General features: G+C 41.2%; 2 protein-coding genes across 2 annotated transcripts in view; both read left to right on the top strand.

Annotated features, from left to right (window-relative positions):
• Positions 1 to 707: 707 nt before the first annotated feature.
• LOC310823746 (neoverrucotoxin subunit alpha-like) overlaps positions 708 to 19,816 on the top strand; it is a gene marked incomplete at its 5' end in the record, with an annotated part of 82,258 nt that continues 63,149 nt past the window's right edge. Inside the window, 3 exons of the mRNA XM_083696594.1 lie at positions 708 to 934; positions 1,538 to 1,711; positions 1,827 to 1,873. Of these exons, the coding sequence (XP_083552720.1) occupies positions 708 to 934; positions 1,538 to 1,711; positions 1,827 to 1,873 (448 nt within the window). The remainder of the gene's footprint in view (positions 935 to 1,537; positions 1,712 to 1,826; positions 1,874 to 19,816) is intronic.
• LOC310823631 (NACHT, LRR and PYD domains-containing protein 3-like) lies at positions 10,746 to 18,409 on the top strand (the record flags this gene model as incomplete). Its single annotated transcript, XM_083696514.1, has 5 exons — positions 10,746 to 11,037; positions 12,297 to 14,028; positions 16,225 to 16,398; positions 16,592 to 16,703; positions 17,166 to 18,409. 5 exons carry the CDS (start codon positions 10,746 to 10,748, stop codon positions 17,733 to 17,735), a joined length of 2,880 nt encoding a protein of 959 aa, XP_083552640.1. The 3' UTR covers positions 17,736 to 18,409.

The following is a 19,816-nucleotide window of genomic DNA, read 5'->3' as shown; positions in this document are numbered from 1 at the left end:
AAAAATCGATGAAGGATACTGTCTTACCTTTCTTAGATAATATGTTTTTGAGAAACCATTTCAGAGGGACAGCAACACATTCACAGTTCAATAACAAGAGGCCGACCTTTAGGTCAGGATGGCCTTGCAGCTGACTCAGCACATCCCCACCAACAGATATAACCCAGGGGACAGATTTAACCGCTGTATATCTGACTGGCTGTCTTGATTCGTACCGTTACTACATAGAATCATAAACGAGTCCAATACTGATCATGAAGGAATCAATGAACAGTGTATGACTGAAAAAATATAATCATCATGACATGGTCATACTGATTAAAATAGATTGTTGTTTTGCTATATTGATTATAAGAATATCATAAATGACAGATGAGAAATCTGTCTCCCCTCACACTATCAAGGAGGGATCATGGGAATAAGGCACACAATGCAACAATCATTTATTGTACAGCTTATAATTACATCATATTCAGCTCTATTTATCATTAAAGGCAGAATTTCAAAGAGTGTGTGTGTGTGTGAAGGGGGGGGGGCACTCTCTGAATACCGTTACTCTCCTCAATTCCTGAACAATCTGGTCTTACATCAGCTAATGGGGCTACAGAACACAGCACGAACCCAATAGCTAGCACATATACCACACTTAGAAATACAATGACTACAAACCTGCCTGCGATTGGCTTGAATCATGAATTCTTATCATAATGCAGCACAATGATCGTTTGGCTTCATGTATTTATTTGTATTCCTCATTCAGGCTGAATGGATGTCACCTCACAGAGAGATGCTGTGAAGCGTTGGCCTCAGCTCTCAGCTCAGACTCCTGCCACCTGAGAGAGCTGGACCTCAGTAGTAATGATCTAGGTGACGGGGGGGAGAAGCTGCTCTCTGCTGGACTGGGGAGTCCACACTGTCAACTACAGACACTGAGGTGAGGTCTGAGACTATTCTTGTTGCCAGACGCATCATTCCTAAGTGTATGTTACATTATCATTCTATGGAATCAATGATACTTGCATAGAAAGGCTCAATAATTGAGACAGACAATGTACATTATCTTCCAATCAATTACTGTGTGTGTGTGTGTGTGTGTGTGTGTGTGTGTGTGTGTGTGTGTGTGTGTGTGTGTGTGTGTGTGTGTGTGTGTGTGTGTGTGTGTGTGGTGGCAGGGGGGCTGCTCTGTCTGCACTGTGTGAATAACTTTACTCTCCTGAAATCCTGACCCACCTGGCCTTAGATCAGCTCATGGGACAATACTGCACTAACCCAACAACTAGCAAATGCATTATACCAGATGTAGAAATCCAGTCACTACAAATGTATCCATAGTTAATTGCTCCCTTGTTGAGAGCAACTATAACTCTCACTCATGAATTCTTGCACCACAGTAATCGTTTGGTTTCATGTATTTATTTGTATTCCTCATTCACATGTGGCCTTTCAACTGCAAAATGAAGAGGATTTAAAGCTGCACATGTACATTAGAGAGGAATAATTAGATTCTTGATCAGATGGAGTGACACTATTTCCCCAGGTTGTCATTCTGTGGAGTCCCAGAGGAAGGCTGTGTTTCTCTGGCTTCAGCTCTGAGGTCTAAGCCCTCCCACCTGAGAGAGCTGGACCTCAGCTACAATCACCCAGGAGACTCAGGACTGGAGCTGCTCTCTGCTGTACAGAAAGATCCACTCTGTAACCTACAGACACTCAGGTAAAGGCTGAATATGTGGCTGGACGTATCAATGAGATTAATGCACTGTATCTATTTTCCACATGATTGTGAGTGTGTCATTCAACCTCTGTGGGTTCTTCTGTGGTTGATATAGTGTGGACCATGGTGGAGAGTGCAGGCTCAAACCTGGGCTGATCAAATGTAAGTCACCAACGCTGTAGACAACAGGACTGTGATATTACTCAAGAACCAGGGTACAGCAGAGTTCAAACAGAGCACCAGTATTGTATTCATATGTAAATCTAAAATATTAGTAAATGTGAATTAGTTGTATCCCTTGTAAAACATTTTCAATTAATAAGTAATATTTTGTGAAGTAAAAATGTTATCATAACAAGATGACATTGTGAATATTGTAATTTATTAAATTGTATTGATTTGATGATTATTTTTGCCTTCTCAATCAGATGCCTGTGAGCTCACTCTGGACCCAAACACAGCACACAGAATCCTCTCTCTGTCTGAGGAGAACAGAAAGGTGACACTGGGGAGAGAGAAGCAGCCGTATCCTGATCACCCAGAGAGATTTGAGCGCTGGTACCAGGTGCTGTGTAGAGAGGGTCTGACTGGGCGCCGTTACTGGGAGGTAGAGAAGAGTGGGGGATGGGCTCATATAGGAGTGACATATAAAGGAATCAGAAGGAGAGGAGAGGGTCATGACTGTGGATTGGGAAACAATGACAAGTCCTGGAGTCTGTTATGCTCTGATGACAGTTACTTCGCCTGTCACAATAAGAAGTACACTGACATACCTGTCCCCTCCTCTGGCTCCCACAGAGTAGGAGTGTATCTGGATTGGCCGGCCGGCACTCTGTCCTTCTACAGCGTCTCCTCTGACACACGGACCCTCCTGCACACATTCCACTCCACATTCACTGAGCCCCTCTACCCAGGGTTTGGGCTTGGGTGGGGCTCTTCAGTGACCCTGTGTAAACTAGTCTCAGGGAGATCACACTGAACACCAAAGGCTCAAAGATGACGGATCAGAACATGATGCAGTTGGATAGTGGTGTGTTTTCACTGAGATGTTGGATGTACAGATGTTCCCTCTCCTAGTGTGTAGGGTGTAGGGTGTAGTGTTAATATATATGTGACATAATATATATAGTTTTACTATATATATATATAGTAAAACATAATATAACTACACACAACAATCCTACACACTATATATATTATGTCACATATATATTAAATGTCACATATATATTATGTCACATGTCACATATATATTAAATAAAATGCATCTGATAGTAAAATAGACTGCAATAGAGTGACAAAAAATAGAAGCTTACATGTTTTTTAGTTGTTTTGATGGAAAAGCCTCTGACAATCCAGATGAATGATTAGATGATCAAATCAGACTGATGATGAACTCTGAGAATAACACAGGAGAGAGTGTCTGTATGTATATAAGAGTTGGCTAGATTGGGTGTTTGAGTTGTGATGCTGGATTGCGTTGCTGTGTGTAAGATAGTATGGTAAATTTCCATAGAAAATAAATAAGATTCCTAATTCCACAAAGGAAAGGCAGAGAGAGAATTAAGAGCAGGATGGCCAGTGATTGATTTGTGAAGGGAGAGTAGTGGAGATGTTTATAATTATAATAGGAGGGGAAACCAGGCCGTGACGCGATGTAGGAGAAGAATGATATTGGTGGTATAAGTGATTTGTATATGAGGGAGGTAACCTAGATTTGAAAGTATAAATGGTGGTCTGAAAGGACAACGAAAAACCCCTTTGCAAACGTGTTTACTTTTATAACTTGTGAATAAAAGTGTCTGAATAAAGCATCAGCTCTAGTCTTTGGCATTTTTTATGTTCAAGTTGCAATCACAGTCAATCACACTGCTACTGTATGAACTAGCTACAGTCAACCACACTGCTACTGTATGAACTAGCTACAGTCCCAATGATACAATATATTAACTAGCGACTGTAGCTAGTTCATACTGTGGCAGTGTGACTGACAGTTGCTAGAACTATCTACAATCACATGACTACTGTATGAACTAGCTACAGTCAATCACACTGCTACTGTATAAATTAGCTTCAGTCAATCACATTGCTATTGTACGAACTAGTTACAGTCAATCACACTGCAACTGTATGAAATAGCTACAGTCAATCACACTGCTACTGTATAAACTAGCTTCAGTCATTCACAATGCTACTGTATGAACTAGCTACAGTCAATCACACTGCTACTGTATAAACTAGCTTCAGTCAATCACACTGCTACTGTATGAACTAGCTACAGTCAATCACACTGCTACTGTATGAACTAGCTACAGTCAATCACCCTGCTACTGTGTGAACTAGCTAGAGTCAATCACGCTGCTACTGTATGAATTAGCTACAGTCAATCATACTGCTACTGTATGAATTAGCTACAGTCCCAATGCTACTAAATCAACTAGCTACAGTCAATCACACTGCTACTGTATGAACTAGCTACAGTCAATCACACTGCTACTGTATGAAATAGCTACAGTCAATCACTGCTACTGTATAAACTAGCTTCAGTCAATCACAATGCTACTGTATGAACTAGCTACAGTCAATCACACTGCTACTGTATGAACTAGCTACAGTCAATCACACTGCTACTGTATGAACTAGCTACAGTCAATCACACTGCTACTGTATGAAATAGCTACAGTCAATCACTGCTACTGTATAAACTAGCTTCAGTCAATCACAATGCTACTGTATGAACTAGCTACAGTCAATCACACTGCTACTGTATGAACTAGCTACAGTCAATCACACTGCTACTGTATGAACTAGCTACAGTCAATCACACTGCTACTGTATAAACTAGCTACAGTCAGTCACACTGCTACTGTATGAACTAGCTACAGTCAATCACACTGCTACTATATGAATTAGCTACAGTCCCAATGCTACTGTATGAACTAGCTACAGTCAATCACACTGCTACTGTATGTACTAGCTACAGTCAATCACACTGCTACTGTATGAACTAGCTACATTCCCAATGCTACTGTATGAACTATCTACAGTCAATCACACTGCTACTGTATGAACTGTCTACAGTCAATCACACTGCTACTGTATGAACTAGCTACAGTCAATCACACTGCTACTGTATGAAATAGCTACAGTCCCAATGCTACACTATATGAACTAGCTACAGTCAATCACACTGCTACTGTATGAACTAGCTACATTCCCAATGCTGCACTATATGAACTAGCTACAGCCAATCACACTGCTACTGTATGAACTAGCTACAGTCAATCACACTGCTACTGTATGAACTAGCTACAGTCAACCACACTGCTACTGTATCAACTAGCTACAGTCCCAATGATACACTATATTAACTAGCGACTGTAGCAATTTCATACAGTAGCAATGTGACTGACTATCGCTAGAACTAGCTACAATTACATGACTACTGTATGCACTAGCTACAGTCAATCACACTGCTACTGTATTAACTAGCTACAATCATTCACAATGCTACTGTATGAACTAGCTACAGTCAATCACACTGCAACTGTACGAACTAGCTATAGTCAATCACACTGCTAATGTAAGAACTAGCTACAGTCAATCATAATGCTACTGTATGAACTAGCTACAGTCAATCACACTGCTTCTGTATGAACTAGCTACAATCAATCACACTGCTACTGTATGAAATAGCTACAGTCCCAATGCTACACTATATGAACTAGCTACAGTCAATCACACTGCTACTGTATGAACTAGCTACAGTCAATCACACTGTTACTGTATGAACTATCTACAGTCAATCACACTGCTACTGTATGAACTAGCTACAGTCAACCACATTGCTACTGTATGAACTAGCTACATCAATCACACTTCATATGTAGGAACTAGCTACAGTCAATCACACTGCTACTGTATGAACTAGCTACATTCCCAATGCTGCACTATATGAACTAGCTACAGTCAATCACACTGCTACTGTATAAACTAGCTTCAGTCAATCACAATGCTACTGTATGAACTAGCTACAGTCAATCACACTGCAACTGTACGAACTAGCTACAGTCAATCACACTGCTAATGTATGAACTAGCTACAGTCAATCATAATACTACTGTATGAACTAGCTACAGTCAATCACACTGCTACTGTATGAACTAGCTACAGTCAATCACACTGCTTCTGTATGAACTAGCTACAATCAATCACACTGCTACTGTATGAAATAGCTACAGTCCCAATGCTACACTATATGAACTAGCTACAGTCAATCACAATGCTACTGTATAAACTAGCTACAGTCAACCACATTGCTATTGTATGAACTAGCTACATCAATCACACTTCATCTGTATGAACTAGCTACAGTCAATCACACTTCATCTGTAGGAACTAGCTACAGTCAATCACACTGCTACTGTATAAACTAGCTACAGTCAATCACACTGCTACTGTATGAACTAGCTACAGTCAATCACACTGATACTGTATGAAATAGCTACAGTCCCAATGCTACACTATATGAACTAGCTACAGTCAATCACACTGCTACTGTATGAACTAGCTACAGTCAATCACACTGCTACTGTATGAACTAGCTACAGTCAACCACACTGCTACTGTATCAACTAGCTACAGTCCCAATGATACACTATATTAACTACCGACTGTAGCTATTTCATACAGTAGCAATGTGACTGACTATCGCTAGAACTAGCTACAATTACATGACTACTGTATGAACTAGCTACAGTCAATCACACTGCTACTGTATGAACTAGCTACAATCATTCACAATGCTACTGTATGAACTAGCTACAGTCAATCACACTGCTACTGTATAAACTAGCTTCAGTCAATCACAATGCTACTGTATGAACTAGCTACAGTCAATCACACTGCAACTGTACGAACTAGCTACAGTCAATCACACTGCTAATGTATGAACTAGCTACAGTCAATCATACTGCTACTGTATGAACTAGCTACAGTCAATCACACTGCTACTGTATGAACTAGCTACAGTCAATCACACTGCTTCTGTATGAACTAGCTACAGTCAATCACGCTGCTACTGTATGAACTAGCTACAGTCAATCACACTGCTACTGTATAAACTAGCTACAGTCAATCACACTGCTACTGTATGAACTAGCTACAATCAATCACACTGCTACTGTATGAAATAGCTACAGTCCCAATGCTACACTATATGAACTAGCTACAGTCAATCACACTGCTACTGTATGAACTAGCTACAGTCAATCACACTGCTACTGTATGATCTAGCTACAGTCAATCACACTGCTACTGTATGAGCTAGCTACAGTCAATCACATTGCTACTGTATGAACTAGCTACAGTCAATCACACTGCTACCGTATGAACTAGCTACAGTCAATCACACTGCTACTATATTAACTAGCTACAGTCAATCACACTGCTACCGTATAAACTAGCTACAGTCAATCACACTGCTACTGTATGAACTAGCTACAGTCAATCACAGTGCTACTGCATGAACTAACTACAGTCAATCACACTGCTATTGTCTTACGTGTCTCCAACATGTCTCACTTGTTTCGTACTTGTGTCACTTATTGTCTTGTCATTGCACTACTGCTTATTTGTATTATGTGTATTTTGAATGCTGCATTGTCATGGAATCAAGCCTAATAATTGTACTCCCTGCACTTGTGTATGGGACGCAATAAACTTATAATAAACAACAGTAATGCCATTTTTGTTGTAACTACCTGCTTGATAGTGAATATTGTAGATTACGGTCTCTAGCGGTTGTGAATGAACATTGTCAGCAACGACACACTGACTTATATTTGTGAGGTAGTTCAGGAACCACTGACAAGCATTCTGATCCAAATCTATTTAAGACAGTCGACTCACTAACAGTGAATGATCCACTGGATCAAAAGCTCTTGATAGATCATTAAACAAGGCAGCACAATGCTGCTTTTTATCAAGAGCACAGACAATATCATTGATTACAAAGAATGTTGCTGAAATAGTCCTGTTTCCTGGTCTAAAGCCTGATTGAAATGCTTAGTTTACACTTCACTACCCATAAGGCCTGCTGTAGTTTACACTTCACTACCCATAAGGCCTGTTGTAGTTTACACTTCACTACCCATATGGCCTGTTGTAGTTTAGACTTCACTACCCATAAGGCCTGCTGTAGTTTAGACTTCACTACCCATAAGGCCTGCTGTAGTTTAGACTTCACTACCCATAAGGCCTGTCACAGTTTAGACTTCACTACCCATAAGGCCTGTTGTAGTTTAGACTTCACTACCCATAAGGCCTGCTGTAGTTTAGACTTCACTACCCATAAGGCCTGTCATAGTTTAGACTTCACTACCCATAAGGGCTGCTGTAGTTTAGACTTCACTACCCATAAGGGCTGTTGTAGTTTAGACTTTACTACCCATAAGGCCTGTTGTAGTTTAGACTTCACTACCCATAAGGCCTGTCGTAGTTTAGACTTCACTACCCATAAGGCCTGTCGTAGCTGCAAATGACATATGTTGTATCTGGTGGAATCAGGTTTAATGATGAACCCATCCATTGGATGGAGGTGGTTACAAATGTAAAACAAGTGGTCAGTTTGGAGAGTTTGGTTCCTCATAGACTCAATGTCTGATAACTAGATCTGAGTCCAACCAATGAAATTATCATTCAGCTTCAAATTTGAGGCAAATTAGTTCTATTCTAGTGAGGGAGGTGTGTGTGTGTGTGTGTGTGTGTGTGTGTGTGTGTGTGTGTGTGTGTGTGTGTGTGTGTGTGTGTGTGTGTGTGTGTTTGTGTGTGTGCGTGTATCTGTGTGTGTGTGTATCTGTGTGTGTGTGTGTGTGTGTGTGTATATCTCTGTGTGTGTGTATATCTGTGTGTGTGTGTGTGTGTCCTCCTCCTTGCTCTCCAAAAAATAAATGTTTCTACTGTAGTTTGGTTGAAGTTTCATCCTTTATCAAATAAAGTCTTTAAATACCCAGTTTCATCCTTTAAATACCTGGGTCCTGTTTCATCCTTTAAATACCTGGGTCCTGTTTGAATGTTTGATATCAACTGAACTACTATTGAAGCAGGGTTTTTCCATCACTCTGTGTACGTGACACGACTCTGACCACAGAGTTCAGTTCCCCTGTTGTTCAACTGAAGGTTTCAGTTCCCCTGTGAGGCAAGAGAGTTACAGGAACAATGTTGCGACATAGGACTGTTATCAGAGGACCAGACTTGTTGAACACCAGTTCATTAAAGCACCTTGTGAAGAGTGAGACCTGAGCCTCTGTCAGCCAGTGTGCTGGAAGTGACCAATAAGGACCGGTTTATTGTGTTCACAGCGATGGGGGGCTGCAGAGAGAAGTGATAGGCAGATCAAACAGGTACGGTTCTAATTTTAGGTGGACTTTTTGTGATATTTAAGCTGATTGTGTTTGATCATAGTTGAGTTTCCTGGGTCAGGGTCAGAGCAGAGATACTCAATACTGTGTGATGGATTCAGATTCTTTACCTTCATCCTGAAGTGTGCACTAGTACCTATTGTTTATGTCGGGATGTCAAAAAACTGGTACATTTCTAATTTTATTTGGACCTTTTGTGATTGTTTTGCTGATTTGATACATACCTTTCAAGCCTTGATTTTTTCATTTGTTGGATTTAGTTTTTGGGTATGTTTTGTCTTAACATTAATTAATTCATTTGACCTAAATTATTAATTTTACTGCATTGCATTAGTCTCTACAGTCAACTCAAACTGTGCCGTTCATTGCTGGTTAGAAAGAGGAACTGAACAGAAAACCTACTTTTTCTGTTTAAAGTGGTCTATGTGTCTTAGTAGTAGTCATATACATACATCCTAGCACCAACATGTTCAAAACAAAGAGAACAGAGCACTTCTTGAGAACAGAGCATGGTTGGTGAATTGTGAATCAGTGAATTATTACGTCCTAATTCACCCATTTTGGGCGTTGGCTGTGGCATCAAACCACACTTCCAAACTCAAGTCTTCTTCTCAGCTGTATTGAAAATGAGGAGGAGGAAAATCAATGACATCCCTGCAGCCCCTCTTTTAATGACTAAAATACTTTATCTAATTTGTTTTTATCCACCTGTGTTTCTATAGCACCTTTCCCTTTTAATTATTTATTCTCTCTGTGAAGGACATTGTGTTAAAGTGTTTATGAAGTGTGCTGTACAAGTAAAGTCTGATTGATTGATACTTTATTGTAAATGTTGTCGTGTACATGAGGAGAATACCACACAGTCAGCCCTGCAATTCTCTGACATCAGCTCTGTGTTAACAGGAAACCCCCCACCCCCTCACCATTTCCTTTTGTACATTCAGAGAAACTTCATAGTTGAGGCTGATGGAGTCTTCTGGGTCAGGGTCAGAGATACTCTGTGTGCTTCGGATTCTCTACCCTTCATCCTGAAATGTGCACTCCTTACCTCTCCTTCATGTGGGAGTTCAAAGTGGGGTGAATGTAGTGGAGGTGATTTAGAATCACACTTGTGATGAGGTTCTGTTGTTTTTTTAAATATTTTTAATTGGATAAAAAGCATAGTTCAGAATAAGAACATTCAACAGGGTAACACTGGATATCAGGGTATTCATTGGTTCTTCAGAATGTCATGAATCAAAAGAAAGATAAAAAATTATGGAAGGTAGCTCAACATGTTCCTGGTTTTCTCTGTTCGTCTCACCTGGTAGTCAGCAGGACAGCTCACCTGCTGGTAGGTAGTCAGCATGACAGCTCACCTGCTGGTAGGTAGTCAGCATGACAGCTCACCTGCTGGTAAGTAGTCAGCATGACAGCCCACCTGCTCTCATGTGTTATTCTCGTGATCCAAAATCAGTTGATGACAGCACAGAGGTGATAAACCAAGACTGTAAACATTGTACACAGCTTAGAGCAACCACACATTCAGCCATGGAGCACTTGGCCAGTGGTGGTCAAACCAAACCATCTCCACACCTACAGCTCATTTGTTCATGTATCCTCAGTGATCCACAATGGCTCCTGTCTCTGAGCTGCTGCTGAATACTTTGAAGGAGCTGGTCAAGACAGACCTGAAGGAGTTTATATGGTACCTGACTAAGAACATACCAGAAGGCTTCCCTCACATCCCAACAAGCCAACTGGATGGAGCTGACAAGCTGGACACTGTGGATACGCTGGTGGACACCTACGGTGATGACGATGCTGTGAATATCACACTGGAGATCCTGAGGAAGATGAAGCAGAACCAGCTCGCTGAAACGTTAAAGAGAGAATATGATAAGAATAAGAGAGAACATATCACAGGTGAGTTCCATTCATGTTAAAGACTGACAGCCACAGCCACACATGCACGCACGCACAAACGTATGCACATATTTGAATACTTTATTTGGGTAAAGTTAAAACATCACATCAAAGAACGCAAAATACATCAAATGTATCATGGAAAACAAACCATCTTCTGCACAAAAACAATATTTCATGTATTCACCACATTAGTAAAAATCTTGTCACCATTGTCACTAAACCAACTTGCCATCACTTGGGAATGCTTGTGAATTGTGACTATTGATAGCAACACCTGTCTAACTGCACTAGCAATCAGGTCCACAGTGTGTTCAAGCCTAGCAGTGTAAAAGCCTTTCTATGTAACTGAGTTGAGATGATAAAGTCACTCCTCAAGTTGAAATACACCCATCTGTGCCATTCAGCTTATCTGTGGCGTAGCTGGTTAACATTGGGTGCTTCGGTGGGCAGGAAAGTGTGTTGGCAATACAGAGGACACAGATTTGAGACTGGTGTTAGCTTGTGTACGAGGAAGCCATACTGTGTGTGGCAGCGTGACGCCTGTTGTATTGGTGCCGTGACTCGGATCTGCAGTTGTGCTTATGTCAACGGCTGGGGTCGCTGTGGAGTGAGTTCATAGGGTGAGTGTTACTGAATTGAAAAAGTGATAAACTCACTCCCAAAGTTTAAATAATCCCACATGCATCAGGCCAGTGTTGTCGTAGCTGCTTCTGTGTCTCATGCTTTAGTCCTCGATGATGTATCCTGGGATGTCTTCTCAAAGCCCAAAAAGTTGTCATCTGTGTCGGTTGCACACACACAAACACATTGGAGCTGTGCCTGTTTTCATGTTCTAGCTGGCTTCTCATCATATAGTGTTGATTGGGTTGATTACTAGTGATAATAAAAGTGATCAGTATAACAAGAATGAGATATGATGACAATATCATAGAAGAATAACTGAATTGTTGTTTTTTCCAGATACAGAGCAACTGTCAGGTCGAGACAAACTGAAATGGAATAAAGGTCAGTTCCACCTTTGTGTTGTCAGAGTTAAAAGACTGAATTTGTATGAATGAATGCAAAAGCAACTCACTCTGATTAATAACAATACCAACACACACACACACACACACACACACACATTCACATTGTAACCTGCATCTGACGTCTAGTAAAAGTGGTAATAATGAATTGGATTTCAATGATAGTAATCACAATAATATTGATAAAAATCACAATATTGACAATATTGAAGAATGAACTCTGTGTTGCAGTTCAAGACGAACTGAAATCCTCTTACAAGAAGAGGGTTAATAAGATACATGAGGGGACGTCAACGGAAGGTAATCGCATCGATCTAAACAACACCTACACCGAGCTGCACATGATCGAGGGGGCCTGGGGAGGGGTCAGTACTGAGCATGAAGTCACACATATTCAATCCATAACCCCAGCCACAGGAAAGACCATCAAGACCAGCAACATTTTCAAACCCCGGCCTGACCAAAAAAAAAAAGTGCTGACGCTTGGCATCGCTGGAGTGGGAAAGACGTTCTGTGTGCAGAAGACTGTTCTGGACTGGGCAGAAGGAAATGAGAACAAGCACATTGATTTCTTGTTTCTGCTTCCTTTTCGCCAAATGAATCCTGACAAAGAAGAAGAAGACCGCAGTCTGATTGAAATGCTTCATGGATCTTTCCCTGAAATGAAACCAATCAAGACTCTGGGAAAGGAATCTAATATTCTGTTCATCTTTGATGGCCTGGACGAGAGTCGACTGCCTCTGAACTTCAAAACAGTTCTGAGAGACGAGACAGAGCGGGCCTCCATTGACGTCCTGATCACAAACCTCATCGCAGGAGAGCTCCTCCCCTCTGCCCTCATCTGGATAACCTCCCGACCTGCTGCAGCCAATCAGATTCCCCGAAAGTACATTGACCAATGGACAGAGATACGGGGGTTTGATGAAAAACAGAAGGAGGACTACTTCAGGAAAAGAATCAGTGATGAGAACCTGGCCAAAAGAATCATCATCCATGTGAAGTCATCAAGGAGCCTCCACATCATGTGCCACATACCAATGTTCTGTTGGCTCATAGCCAGTGTTCTAGAGAGACTATTGGGTGGAGCAGAGAGAGGAGAGATGCCCAAGACTCTGACTGAGATCTACATAGACTTCCTGGAATCTCAGATTGACAAAATGAATGAAGAGAAGATTCCCACAGGAACAATTATTCTTCAGCTTGGACAGTTGGCATTCCGTCAGCTGCAGAAGGGACATCTGATCTTCTATGAGGACGACTTGAGAGAGAGTGGCATTGATGTCAGAGAGGCGTCAGTGTACTCAGGTTTATGCACTCAGATCTTTAAGATGGAGGGGAAGAACAGTCGGAGGCCGGTGTTCACCTTTGTGCATCTGAGCATCCAGGAGTTTCTTGCTGCTTTATATGTGTTCCTCACATTCAACAACAGCAATGAGAATCCACTGGACAAACAGAAATCCTCACACAGGAAGTTTTGGTCATCACTCAGACGCAAACCTCTGGTTGACTTGCACAAGTGTGCAGTGGACAAGGCCTTACAGAGTGAGAATGGTCACCTTGACCTCTTCCTGCGCTTCCTCCTGGGCCTCTCACTGGAGTCCAATCAGTCCAATCTCCAACGAGGCCTTCTGACACAGACAGGAAGCAGCTCACAGACCAATGAGGAAACAGTCAAGTATATCAAGAAGAAGATCAGAAAGAATCCCTCTCCAGAAAGGTGCATCAATCTGTTCCACTGTCTGAATGAGCTGAATGACCATTCTCTAGTGGAGGAGATCCAAAGCTACCTGAGCTCAGGACGTCTCTCAGAAACCCAACTCTCACCTGCACAGTGGTCAGCTCTGGTCTTTGTGTTGCTGACTTCAGAAGAAGAGCTGGATGTGTTTGACCTGAAGAAGTACTCCAGATCAGAAGAGGGTCTTCTGAGGCTTCTGCCAGTGGTCACAGCCTCTAAGACAGCACTGTAAGTAGATAGACAAAACACTGTATTGAAACTTGGGTTATGAATGGAGTATGTGATCACTTATTATGATTTACGGATTAAATGGAAGAGACTGAGTTATTGATCACATGGTCAAAAGTCATTCATTAATGGATTGCACACTTATCTTTCATGTTTTATTGACACACAAATATGTGACTTGCTCCATCATGTTCAGTCGCTTTGTGTCTCAACTCCCAATAATGAGGTAGAAAGAGCCAGCTGCAGTCGGAGGACTGAACACTGGTTTGGAGAAATCCACTCCTGACATTGACTCTGTTTTTAACCTAACGACTATCGCATTCCACTCGCGGTACCACGGATACTCACACCCCGGCTCAAATGGTCTTACATTAGGCAAATAACATAGGTAGCATATACAATAACATGGCTGGCTGTGTTGACAGTTCAGCTAATGAGTTTGTCAGCTTTATTTTAGTGGATGTGGAATGAGTCAGTTCTCTAGCCAGTGAGTTTACAGTTGGTGCAATTGGAAGGAGCTCGCCACTCATCTCCAACTGAAAGCTCTATCCATTATTTAAGGCATGAAAAGTATGGATACATGAAGATTTCACCTTTAAAATGAAGTGAAATGATTAGAAAACATGTTGTTCTATGTTAACATCCCGAAAATGTGATTATATTGTAATTAGGTGCGTCGACATGCAACTGGAAATGATAGAACACGTCACATATGTACATTTTTCTCTGAGTTAAAATGACTTAATGCTTGTATTTATTCCTCATTCAGGCTGAATGGATGTGACCTCACAGAGAGATGCTGTGAAGCGTTGGCCTCAGCTCTCAGCTCAGACTCCTGCCACCTGAGAGAGCTGGACCTCAGTAATAATGATCTACGTGACGGGAGGGTGAAGCTGCTCTCTGCTGGACTGGGGAGTCCACACTGTCAACTACAGACACTAAGGTGAGGTCTCAGACTATTCTTGTTGCCAGACACATCATTCCTTTGTGTCTGTTACATTATCATTCTATGGAATCAATGATACTTTCAAGAAAGGCTCAATAATTGAGACACACAATGGACATTATCTTCCAATCAATTACTATATAATGTGTGTGTGTGTGTGTGTGTGTGTGGGTGTGTGTGTGTGTGTGTGGTGGGAGGGGGGCTGCTTTGTCTTCACTCTCTGAATATGTTTGCCCTCCTCAAATCCTGGCCCACCTGGCCTTAGATCAGCTCATGGGACTACACAATACTGCACTAACCCAATAGCTAGCAAATATATTATACCAGACGTAGAAATCCAGTGACTACAAATGTATCCATAGATAATTGCTCACCTGTTCAGAGCAACTATAACTCTCACCTGTGAATTCTTGCACCACAGTGATCGTTTGACTTCATGTATTTATTTGTATTCCTCATTCAGGCTGCATGGATGTCACCTCACAGAGAGATGCTGTGAAGCGTTGGCCTCAGCTCTCAGCTCAGACTCCTGCCACCTGAGAGAGCTGGACCTCAGTTATAATGATCTTGGTGACGGGGGGGTGAAGCTGCTCTCTGCTGGACTGGGGAGTCCACATTGTCAACTACAGACACTGAGGTGAGGTCTGAAACTATTCTTTTTGTCAGACACATCATTCCTAAGTGTGCTACATTATCATTCTATGGAGTCAATGATACTTGCACAGAAAGGCTCAATAATTGAGACAGACAATGCACATTATCTTCCAATCAATTACTATATAATGTGTGTGTGTGTGTGTGTGTGTGTGTGTGTGTGTGTGTGGTGGCAGGGGGGGCCGCTCTGTCTGCATTATCATTCTATGGAATCAATGATACTTGCACAGAAATGCTCAATAATTGAGACAGACAATGTACATTATCTTCCAATCAATTCCTATGTAATGTGTGTGTGTGTGTGTGTGTGTGTGTGGTGGGAGAGGGGCTGCCCTGTCTTCACTCTCTGAATATGTTGCCCTCCTCAAATCCTGATCCACCTGCCCTTAGATCAGCTCATGGGACAACACGATACTGTACTAACCGAATAGCTAGAAAATACATGATACCAGACGTAGAAATCCAGTGACTACAAATGTATCCATGGTTGCTTGCTCCGCTGTTGAGAGCAAGTATAGCTCTCACTCATGAATTCTTATCATAATGCACCACAGTGATCGTTTGGCTGCATGTATTTATTTGTATTACTCATTCAGGCTAAATGGATGTGACCTCACAGAGAGATGCTGTGAAGCGTTGGCCTCAGCTCTCAGCTCAGACTCCTGCCACCTGAGAGAGCTGGACCTCAGCAATAATGATCTAGGTGACGGGGGGGTGAAGCTGCTCTCTGCTGGACTGGGGAGTCCACACTGTCAACTACAGACACTGAGGTGAGGTGTCTTTTGGGGTGCAGAAGCATGAGTATCTCGGGCCATTATAACACACTCGTTTGAATGTTCTTCACTTGAATACAATGTTTCTAGCCTTTCAACTGCTAAATGAAGAGGATTTAAAGCTGCACATGTACATTAGAGAGGAATAATCAGATTCTTGATTTCAGATGGAGTGACATTATTTCCCCAGGTTGTCAGGCTGTGGAGTCCCAGAGGAAGGCTGTGTTTCTCTGGCTTCAGCTCTGAGGTCTAACCCCTCCCATCTGAGAGAGCTGGACCACAGCTACAATCACCCAGGAGACTCAGGACTGGCGCTGCTCTCTGCTGTACAGAAAGATCCACTCTGTAAACTACAGACACTCAGGTAAAGGCTGAATATGTGGCTGGACGTATCAATGAGATTAATGTACAGTATCTATTTTCCACATGATTGTGAGTGTGTCATTCATTCTGTGGTTGATATAGTGTGGACCATGGTGGAGAGTGCAGGTTCAAACCTGGGCTGATCAAATGTAAGTCACCAACGCTGTAGAGAATAGGACTGTGATATTACTCAAGAACCAGGGTACAGCAGCGTTCAAACAGAGCACCAGTATTGTATTCATATGTAAATCTAAAATATTAGTAAATGTGAATTAGTTGTATCCCCTTGTAAAACATTTTAAATTAATAAGTAATATTTTGTGAAAAAAAGAATGTTTCCATAACAAGATGACATTGTGAATATTGTAATTTATTCAATTGTATTGATTTGATGATTATTTTTGCCCTCTCAATCAGATGCCTGTGAGCTCACACTGGACCCAAACACAGCACACAGACGCCTCTCTCTGTCTGAGGAGAACAGAAAGGTGACACGGGGGAGGGAGAAGCAGCCGTATCCTGATCACCCAGAGAGATTTGACTACTGGGACCAGGTGCTGTGTAGAGAGGGTCTGACTGGGCGCCGTTACTGGGAGGTAGAGTGGAGTGGGAGAGTGGCTGATATAGGAGTGACATATAAAGGAATCAGCAGGAGAGGAAGGGATGTTGACTGTTGGTTGGGATACAATGACAAGTCCTGGAGTCTGATCTGCTCTGATGACAGTTACTCCGCCTGGCACAATAATAAGAAGACTGACATACCTGTCCCATCCTCTGGCTCCCACAGAGTAGGAGTGTATCTGGACTGGCCGGCCGGCACTCTGTCCTTCTACAGGGTCTCCTCTGACACACGGACCCTCCTGCACACATTCCACTCCACATTCACTGAGCCCCTCTACCCAGGGTTTTATCTTTGGAGATTGGGCTGTTCAGTGACCCTGTGTAAACTAGTCTCAGGGAGATCACACTGAACACCAAAGGCTCATATTATGTTTTACTATATATATATATATCTATATATATAGTTTTTTTGATGGAAATGCATCTGACAATCCAGATGAATGATTAGATGATCAAATCAGACTGATGATGAACTCTGAGAATAACACATGAGAGAGTGTCTGTATGTATATAAGAGTTGGTTAGATTGGGTTTTTGAGTTGTGATGCTGGATTACCACATGGACATGTTCTGTAATTCACTTTCCATAGATTCCTTCACCTGTCTATCTATCCAACGTACATGTTGTTCCTTCTCCTGTGTGTGTGTTTGTGTGTGTGTGTGTGTGTGTGTGTGTGTGTGTGTGTGTGTGTGTGTGTGGTCAGAGAGGATGAGGGGAGACACATTTAACTGTGTAATTGTATTGATCATTTCCTGTACTTGTAACATTCAAGCCTCTGTTGTTTTATATTGATTGTTACATTCCTTTACAGTTCAGTCTTCTTCTAGTTGGTACTGTCGGCCATCATGCTTTATGTTAACATGTATAGTTTATTTCCCTCTTCTATTCTCCCATGGACCAACCACAACTCACAAACCTCATTTCCCCCCAAGTGCCTCTGTGTTTTGGTAGTAATGACAGTAACTCACCTTCTGCCTCCTCCTTCTCATTCTGATGAAGGCAGCACTAGTCTACTAGCCTGAACTAACCTTGGAGTCAAGGTCCTTCATTTACTACAATGATGATGATGAAGATGATGATGATGATGATGATGATGTCCATATAAACAAAGTGTTTGTGAAACAAAGAGCCGTGTGTCCTCATGTTGACTCTCCACATGTCAGAGAGGCATGTCTTGTTTGCATGTACACCAGAAATAATACACAATATACCATAATGGACTGAAATTACCATGTGAAAAGATAGAATCATGTGTAAATAAATAAAATAACCTGGTAGATAAAATTGATTACGTTTATTTATTTTTGCCAGCAATCCTCACACAATACCCCATAATGACAAAGCAGAAACACTTTTTATAAACATTTTGAAATACAGAAATATCTCATGTACAGAAGTATTCAGACCCTTTGCTATGACACTCTTAAAATTTGCTAAAAAGCAAAAATGTTTTAAACAAGTCACTCAACAAGTTGAATTGAGTCTGAGTACAAGGATAGTTGTAACTATTATCCTTGATTTAAGATGGACTCAATTCAACTTGTTGAGTGACTTGTTGACAACATTTGTGCATTTGAGCTCAGTGTGATAAAAAGAAGAAAACAAGTTGTTTGGGTTTGTTTTTTCTCTGCTGAAGAAATGTGTGTTGGTTGTGAGTAGCTTGCTGGTGTAATGGTAGGAGACATACCCCATGAGCAGAAGGTAGCTGCTTCAAATCTTGTTGTGCTTTCCAAATGTGTCTGCACAGTGAGAGAAATGACAATGATTGAACATAGGGGATCCAGGAAGTTGAATGGGATATGCAGTATAGTTTTGAAGTGAGATAGGTAATTCTTTGCAAAAACATCTAAATCCTATTAAATTATTTAGTGATCTTATCCATAACCACTGCTGTACACACTGCAAAAAAGGCCCTACTAGAAATAAGCCTAATATTCCTAAATCCAGCCAAATTATCTTGTATTGAGCAAAAATGCCAATGGGGAAAGCAAAATATACTAGATTAGAATTCTTAAAACTCTAGCCACTGGAGAATCATAATGCGCCTTAAAACTAGACAAAAAGGCTAGAATTTGAGCAAACTGAGCTTACTACAAGCAATGCAATCATATTTATTTAAGACAGAGTAACTTAAAATGAGAAATTTAGTCTCTAAATGAGCTCATTATTAGAATTTATATCTTAAAATAAGCATTTTATTCTCTTAATTGAGCTGACTTTAAGAATCAATACCTTGAAGTTATATTAATAACTAGCCAAAAAGGTTTAAAACAAGACACAATATCTTAAAACAGCACGATAAAAATAAGTTAATTTGTCTCAAATCAAGGCACCAGAAGCATCTTGTTTTTAGCATTTCTTTCTTTATTAAGAGATTTTCAACAAGCTTCATTCAAAGCAATTCCTCTAACAAGGTTTTTCTTTTTTAAC

This window comes from Argentina silus (genome assembly GCF_951799395.1).
Source record: "Argentina silus genome assembly, chromosome: Y".
NCBI classification, from domain to species: domain Eukaryota; kingdom Metazoa; phylum Chordata; class Actinopteri; order Argentiniformes; family Argentinidae; genus Argentina; species Argentina silus.
This window is presented reverse-complemented; position numbering and strand designations above follow the sequence as displayed.